Source organism: Cajanus cajan, chromosome 2 (assembly GCF_000230855.2).
Source record: "Cajanus cajan strain Asha chromosome 2, NIPB_CcT2T_4, whole genome shotgun sequence".
Classification (NCBI taxonomy): domain Eukaryota; kingdom Viridiplantae; phylum Streptophyta; class Magnoliopsida; order Fabales; family Fabaceae; genus Cajanus; species Cajanus cajan.
In genome coordinates, this window is record NC_138518.1 from 42,050,044 (window position 1) to 42,058,910 (window position 8,867).

The 8,867-nt window shown below is 31.0% G+C and overlaps 1 protein-coding gene across 3 annotated transcripts; it reads left to right on the forward strand.

Annotated features, from left to right (window-relative positions):
- Positions 1-2,691: 2,691 nt before the first annotated feature.
- LOC109810136 (disease resistance protein RPV1-like) lies at positions 2,692-7,860 on the forward strand. 3 transcript variants are annotated; one of them, XM_083068167.1, is made up of 5 exons: positions 2,692-4,038; positions 4,636-5,713; positions 5,799-6,155; positions 6,265-7,354; positions 7,523-7,860. In XM_083068167.1, the coding sequence occupies exons 1-2, from the start codon at positions 3,542-3,544 to the stop codon at positions 5,129-5,131; spliced, it is 993 nt and encodes a 330-aa protein (XP_082924293.1). In that variant the 5' UTR covers positions 2,692-3,541; the 3' UTR covers positions 5,132-5,713; positions 5,799-6,155; positions 6,265-7,354; positions 7,523-7,860. The 3 variants fall into 3 exon arrangements, with proteins under 3 accessions (XP_082924293.1, XP_082924294.1, XP_082924292.1); XM_083068168.1 differs by having other exon boundaries at positions 5,799-6,104; positions 7,523-7,859; XM_083068166.1 differs by having other exon boundaries at positions 5,799-7,354.
- The last annotated feature ends 1,007 nt before the right edge of the window (positions 7,861-8,867 follow it).

Consider the following 8,867-nt stretch of genomic DNA (forward strand, 5'->3'; position numbering starts at 1 on the left):
TCCTTTAGAACCACGCCCAACGCCTTGAAGGCACCCTCGATGCAATATCAATTTCTACCCTCATGTAGAACCCGATTTCGCACAATACCTGGAAATTAGAAAATTTTCACAATATGCAACACCTCAAATAGCATCTATACAACACATACAACATAAATTCATCATCAAAAACAACATGCATCTAAAAATGATCACCACTCAATCATGAACCTCCATGAACATCTTGAACTCTCAAAACCCTTGAAAACCCTTTTCAACTTCATTATTTCTCAATCAACAGAAATAAACAACTCATTCCAATCATCACAGCCTTGTAATACACCTTAAATTTGAATCATTGCTTCCCTTGCCTCCTGGAAACTAAAATCTCTAAGAGAGAAGAAAAGAAGTGATTTTGTACACCACATGCTTGAAGTTTCGACCCCAAAGCTCAAACTTATTCACCACCTCTTTGATTACCTAAGAAATGGTAGAGAAAGAAGCATTTAAGTGAAAATGAAGAAAAGAAGAAGAAAGAAAGACAAAAGTAATTCTAGCTCTCCCTGAAGTTTTGAGTCTTTCCTTTTGGAAAAGAAAGTCTTCCTTCTATACCTTTTCTAAGTTGGCTCCGCTTATCTCTAGTCCAACCTTCTAGAGATCAATGTGCTCTAAGGGTCTGTCTACCCAAGAGCTTTCAATAGCAATTATCAAATTAAAAAACAAAATTATGAGATGATAGTGTTACTAATTAAACCTTTTATTAGAAGTATATGGATAGAAAGTATCAAACTCTATACCACATAGGGTTGGTTTGGTTAGTAGTTGTCACAACTTTGAAGACACTTTGACAATGAAGATATTGTCTTGTTGCTTTGGGTTAAACTAATGTTTAAGGATTTCAAACGTAAAAACAAACACACCATTAATCATGAGGATTTGATACATGTCATGAACCAACAACATCAAAAGCCAAAGTTGTTAGCACATGAAAGGTTTTATATTATATTTCTAACAAAACTATTATGGAAAACTCTTAGTAACTCTAATTCAACCTCTTTACTAGTTCAATGACTAGTTTGGGTTTCAGTTTTGTAAACCATCTAACCAAAATAAGCAATAACATGTCTAAACTTTTATGTCTATTACATATAGATTTCACTATGCAGTTATGTCATGTGCATATTAGTGATCATATTTTTGCTTATTTCTAAGTTGGCATTGAAATGAACAAGTCACTTGACTCCAAGGAGTGATGTATATAACTTTGGTGTAATCTTGTTAGACTTACTAACAAGAAAGCGCACCTTGAAAGACGATAGACCTAGATTTTCAGATGATAGCAGAAGAGTTTTGAAATGGACACAAGGTTGGGGGGTCAATACTCCAAGAAAGGAGCACAAGTTGTAGCTGCACTTACATTGCAATGCCTCAACACTGACTCAAAATTTAGACCACCTATGGTGTAAGTTCTAGCAGCATTGGAATGACTTGCAGCAATACTAATTATTGGCATGGAATTGCAGCAAATCAAAATCACGTCACGATAAGATTGGAGTTAACATCCAAAAATTCAATCTGAAAATTTGGAAGCCTCGAAAGAAACTAAAAACTTGTTAAATATGTTTCCTAAGATTATAAAATCACAATCTTAGTAATCCAAAATTCAAAATAATGTGACTAGAATGATAATATTGGTATATGTATAGATACTATAAAATAAATAGTTGAAAAATTTAAGGACTTATTTAATATTTTAAGAATTTATTTGATAATTCTTTAATTTTAAGAATTAATATTACATTAACTTCTAATTTATGGGATCAAATCGTAAGATTATGTTTTTTTTTATTATTATTAGTAGTGGTTATTTTAATTCAAATTAAATATTAGCATGTGCTTTGCATCAATAATGAAATGCATATAATTTATTTTAAATGCAAATTTTAAAAAATGTCAATCCATAAAAAAATCTGAAATAATAATTATTATCATTATTATATTCTAAACACAGGAGATATATATAACCACTTATTCGATGTGAATTTATATATTTTCTATTCTTATCCACCATTATTTATATTGTATTAATATAAATTTAAATAAAATATCAAATCATGGAGGATAGTACATAATGAGGGCACGTTCCTATTGGATGGTATGAGCTTTCAGTTTCACTGAATTGCTTTGTTGACCGTAAAACAAAAAAGTGAAACCCACTGAATTGTTTTGTTGACATAGTAAAAGAAAAAGTGTAACACGCATTGTTTTGTATTCGAATAAATGGATATCATATTCAAATACTCTAAATTTTGTATTCGAATAAAATACCTCATGCATTCAAATACTACTAAACAATGAAGTAATATATTCAAATAAAATGAATTATATTTGAATAAAAAATTAAAAAGTTAACATCCCTTTCAAATTTTCACTTGATTTTGCAAAGAAATTTATAGATGTGGATTCACCTCAGTAAATTTTTTATTTAATGAATTGTGTATTAAACAAATGAATAGAAATAACTATTGTTTCTTAAAAAAATAGTAAAATAAGATCGACAAATAATTATGAAAGCCAATAATCTGATTTGACTTTTCTGTGGCAGTAAAAAATAAAAAATAAAAAATAAAATTATAGAAAGATTCTTTGCGTGTCTACCCTTCAAGTCAAAAAGTCTGGAGACATGAGACGCGTTGCTCATATACTAAAGTCAAGGATGTGGGGCTCCTACAAAACACCGCCAAACTCTATTCATGTTTTAGCTCAAAGATTATGGACTTTAAAACAAGAGGGGTTCGGTGATTGACTAGGATGCAAAAATAACTTGATTTCAGTTTTCTTTTATAGAATTTATTTGGTGAGACACCGTGAATTTTTCATTGAAGTGCTTATAGACATTCATTTATATTTTTTGTACTAATGTCAAACATGCTTTTGTTATCAGCTTCTAATAATTTCTCTTTTAATCTAAGGTAGGCCTACTTTTAGAGTTTGAGTTATTAGATTTGTCAATTTTAACTGATATGTTGGTTTAATATCTCATTGTTGAAATCTTATGGGGTTGTGTGCATGTGCTTTGCAAATGTAGGAGAATGGGTTAATAACTTTTTTTTTTTTTATTTCTCCATTTTATGTCGATGCTTTTCTCAAGGCCTTGGTTGTTTAAGGCTAACTTAGTCGTACCTACTATTCTAAGTGCCTCCCCCTTTTTTAGCGGTCTTTATTTTCTGGTATATGGATGAAAATCAAGCATCAATCGATCTATAAAAGCTGTAACATCAAATATTCAACTGTCAATATCATATTAATTAAGCTCTTTTAATCAAAACCAGTTTGTCTTTAAAGCTGGGATATTCTTTAAACAATCTATCCAATGAACAGCTGCAGTGTAACTGAGCAAGATTATGATCTTTGAAGTTTGAAGTGCTCATATTAGACAGATTTATATAAATTCCAACAAAAAAAATATTAAGGAAAAGTGTCAAGAAGATACCGAAACATAAAATCCTTTTATTATATTTCTTCAAGTGTAGTGTCAAACTCATTACAGGTGCAGATCATAATGGTTGAGCTACAAATCATCAGTGATGTCGCTTCTTCCTCTAACTCTTCTTCTATGGTGTCTTCAAAAAAATATGAAGTTTTTCTAAGCTTTCGTGGTGAGGACACCCGCATGAACTTCACAAGCCATCTTCATGAAGCTTTGAAGAAAAAGGAAGTTGAAACCTTTATAGACTATGAGCTTAGAAAGGGAGATGAAATCTCACCAGCACTCATCCAAGCCATAGAAAATTCTCTTGTATCTATTGTCATCCTCTCACCAAACTATGCTTCCTCAAAGTGGTGCTTGGAAGAACTCAGCAAGATTTTAGAATGTAGGAAAAAGCAAGGACAAATGGTGATACCTGTATTTTACAACGTAGATCCATCCCATGTGAGGAGGCAGAGTGGAAGCTATGAGCAAGCCTTTGCAAAACATAAGGGACAATCCAATTACAACAAATGGAAAGCTGCTCTTAATGAAATAGCCAATTTAGCTGGGTGGGACTCTCGAAATAGGTAAATAAAATGATTGAATTTTTTGAAAGAATAAATAAATAAGAAAGATAATGTGTTGTTTTAAATTGAGTTAACCAAATTTGGTTGTAAATACAACAAAAGTTTAAGGATGCTAATTAAAATTATGACACAAATTATATGATATCAAAATAAAAATTGAAGCGAATAGTGAAAGGTATAGTCTAAGAATTTCTTTACTAAAAATAAAGAATATTTTTCAATAAATAAGTTCTTAAAAACATTTATAGATTTTTATTCAAGCATACTCATAGTTGTTTCCTTCTTTTGTGTATGATTGTGTTATGCAATTGCTGCTCTTCAAAGAATTTCTTTGTCCATTATTGCGTTTAATTGTGTAGAGGTGATAAATAATTCTTTTTCTTTTTAGTTTAATAAATGACAGAAATGAGATAATATATTAACAAGAATTTCCTTTACATGGTTTGAGAAGATTCTCCTCAATTGTTGGTCTCACCAGGTTTTCACTATGAACAATATTCCCATAGTATATTATTATACATAATGAACATGTAAGCAATGATAATTTATTGCAATTTACTCATCTACTATTTCATTGTTCCCTCTTTCATATGCTAGGACTGAATCAGAACTCCTCAAGGAAATTATTGGAGACGTTTTGCAAAAATTGACTCCTAGTTACCAAAACCAACATAAAGGTCTAGTAGGAATTGAGGACAGTTATGAAGAAATTGAATCATTACTAAAAATTGGGTCAACTAAAGTTATAACCATTGGAATATGGGGTATGGGTGGCATAGGAAAGACCACCCTAGCTACTGCTTTATATGCAAGATTGTCTCCTTGGTTTGAAGGTTGTTGTTTCTTAGAAAATGTAAGGGAAAATTCAAGCAATCATAATGGACTTGAAGCTTTACGTAACAAGATTTTCGCCAAGTTGTTAGAGATTGAAAATCATTGTTTTGATCCAAATTTTTTGAGGCGTAAGCTTAAACATAAAAAGGTTTTCATTGTGTTGGATGACGTGGTCACCTTACAACAATTAGAATATCTAATCGAAGATTATAATTTCTTGGGGCCAGAAAGTAGAGTCATTGTCACAACTAGAGATTAAGAAATTTTTAGTCTAGTTGATGAAGTATATGAGGTCAAGGAATTGAGTTTTGATCAATCTCTTCAACTTTTTTGTTTTACTGTTTTCGGAGAAAAACAACCTAAATATGGATATGAAGATCTTTCAAGAAGTGTAGTTTCCTATTGCAAAGGCATTCCTTTAGCTTTAAAAGTTCTCGGTGCAAGTCTTCATCGACGAAGTGAAGAAGTATGGGAAAGTGAATTGAGAAAGCTCCAAAAGATCCCAAATAAGCAAATTCAAAACATTTTAAAATTGAGTTATGATGGCTTAGATCATTCTCAAAAGAACATCTTTTTAGACATTGCATGCTTACTAAAAGGAGAAGGAAAGGATTTGGTAACAAGTCTACTAGAAGCTTGTGGTTTCTTTGCAATATCTGGGATAGAAGTCCTTTTGGACAGAGCTCTCATAACAATTTCAAATTACAATTCAATAGAAATGCATGACTTGATACAACAAATGGGTCAAGAAATTGTTCATCAAGAATCCATCAAAGATCCAGGAAGACGAAGTCGATTATGGAAACATGATGAAGTGTACGAAGTATTGAAATATAACAAGGTAAGTGGAAAATTTAATGGTTTATTTATGTACTGTAGCTAGTATGATAGTCCAACCAATTATTAATTTTTATTTTGTTTAACAGGGAACAGATGATGTTGAAGGGATAATTTTAAATTTGGATACATTAACTGAGGATTTGTGTTTGAGCTTTGATTGCCTTGCAAAGATGGATAATATGAGATTTCTTAAAATCCATACAGAGTACTCAAATCAGAATAAATTTAATGTTTCCCTTCCTCATGGTCTCAAGTCATTATCTTATAAATTGAGGTACCTTTGATGGGATGGATTTTGTCTCGACTCTTTGTCGTCTAACTTTTGTGTTGAACAACTTGTAGAGCTTCACATGTCTTTGAGCAAGGTTAAAAGGCTTTGGGATGGGGTTCAGGTAGGAATGTGGCTATATACTTGCTACATTTTTTTTTCTGAGTTTTTAAAGGTACAAGTGAGCCTTGAATGGTAACTAGTTAGGTTTCTCTTTTAGTTAAGGCTGATGATTATCAATTTAAAATTTTTCTTAACATTGTGATGCATCTTTCTTGTTACAGGATCTTTCAAATTTAAAGACAATTATCTTAGATGACTTGCTAGAACTGATAGAGATCCCGGACTTATCTATGGCAAAAAAACTTGAACATATTTCTCTTATTCGTTGTATAAGTTTGTGTGAGCTCCATCCATCTATCACGTTTCTCCCTAAGCTAACAAATTTGTGGTTAGATCAATGTTCGAAAATTGAAATCCTTAAAGTTCTTTCAAAAAAACCTTTCATTGCTGATAGAACTTGACCTGGAAAATTGTCAGAAACTTGTGTCTCTGCCACAACTTCCACCATCACTAAAAGTGCTTAACTGACTGTAGGAAACTCGTGTCTCTACCACAGCTTCCACCATCCGTGACATATGTGAGAGCCATTAACTGCACTCTTCTAGGGACAGATTTCACTCAACGGATAGCATTACAACACATGTTGAGTCACTCACTGAATCTTCACAATAGTACGTTTTTCATGTTCCCAGGAGACCATGTGCCCGACAAGTGTGAGTTTCGAAAAGCAGGGACTTCAATAACTATTCCTTGCCTCTCACCGTCTAACTTGTGGGCTTTCATTTCTTTTGTCATTCTTAACAAGGGATCATGCCATGGTTTGGCTTCGTGTTATATCTATCCAGATGACGAAAAGGTCTGTGGCTGCGGCTACAATTACTCAGTACCCAAAAGTTTAAGTTCAAATCACATTTTTTTCATTATTTTAAACCGGAGGGTCCTTTCAACGATAAACCATTTAAATTTGAATTTCATTTCTATGACTGGGATAGTGATAAAGATTACGGTCAAGAGAGAATAAAAGAGTGTGGAGTCTTCCCACTGTATGCCTCAAGCATAGAAATTGGAGTTGGAGCATCTAATGCTGAAAATGAATTGGAATCCTTTTCTCAAATCAATAATAATGAGTCACAGCCTAGTGAAAATGGAGATGCAGTTGGAGTTCAAGTTGAAGGCTCTAATAATAAAAATGGATTGGAATTCATCACTCAAATATGTGAGAATGAGTCACAACATGAATTGACTAGAGTTAAAGGCTCTAATAATGATAATGAATTGGAGTGGGAACAACTTCATGAGATTACTTCATCGGTATGAAACTCACCTAATTCACTTATTCAATGTAGACTCCTTATTTTTAACACTTTTCTTAAATTAAATTGTACCTTCAAATATAGTATTTATATGTTGGAAATACTTTTTGGAAAATTATACCTTGGATATTGCAATGACATTGTGTTGTACTTCAATGTTGACCAGGTTTTCTTTTGAAACACTTATGGAGAACATTGGTGGGGAATGAGCTCTAGCATGGTCCAAGAGTCAAAGCAATACTCAAAACTCTTTGGTGGTCTATTTCACATCATTTACAAATAAAAAGAGATTGATTATTTTATGGTAGATGAGTGATATCAAACTATGATAGTAATGAGTTTATGATTCAAAATAAGAAAACCTTTCTTCGCCTCTTGTCAATAAGATAAGTGATCTCAAACTATGATGTGCTAGGAATGTTTCAAACAATCTAATAAAACATATGATCTGAATTAGATTATTTAAGTTTGTTTAGTGTTTTTCTGGATCAGATCAAATAAGATCCAAATCAATTAAATTCAACTTTTGTTGACTTAGATCACGGATTTGTATTTTATACATTTGATGATTCAAAAAATGAAACAATTAAAATTAAAATTATTATTTTATTTTATTATTAAATTTATTTTGTTAATATTTTTATAATATGATTTTACTACTAACATTTAAGTGCAATATTATTATACCACACTATAACACTTTAGTAGTATTACATTTGTGCTAGTTCTTTGATGATATTATTATTTAATAATAATATTATTATTTTTCTAGTTATCATATACATTTTCTTTCAAGTTACCATGCAATTCATATTTAGAAACACATACCACATCCTTTACCATTCAACTTTATCACCTTTTTACTAGTTCAAGAGTCGTTTAATTTGTTGGGATAGAAACAAGTCCCACATCGATAAAATAAGACAAAAGAAATAACAACTTATATAACACAAACATACTTTAATGATTGAGAGACCTTTTGGGTAATGACCAAAAGTAAAATCGTGAAGGCTAAAGCCCAAAACGGACAATATCTCATCATTGTGAAATATGGTTGTGTAATAACCTTATAAAAATAACTCTCATAAGATATCCCCTCAGACAAATACCATAAAAATAACCCCAACATAATTCGTCTAAATCTAGCCATTAGACCTAGTACCAAAAAATTTCTAGCATTTATTTTCACTCAATATATTATTTGCATATTGACATTGAAGTTGAGGAAAAAAATAGAAGAAGAGTACTTTGATAATAATTGTAACTTAGAAAATTATTTTATGTTTAAGAGACTCTTAATTTAAATATTTGAATATTTTAATTTCAAATGTTAAGCTATGTTTAATTACTTTAATTTCATATTTTTTTATATTATTTTTTATATATATTCTTAAATGTTATTTATACTATTTTAATAATAGGTTTTTATTTAAACTTTAGAATAAAATGATGTAATCTATGTTTTAAAAAATAAATATTTACTATTTTCTTTAAGAAAACTAATTAAACCT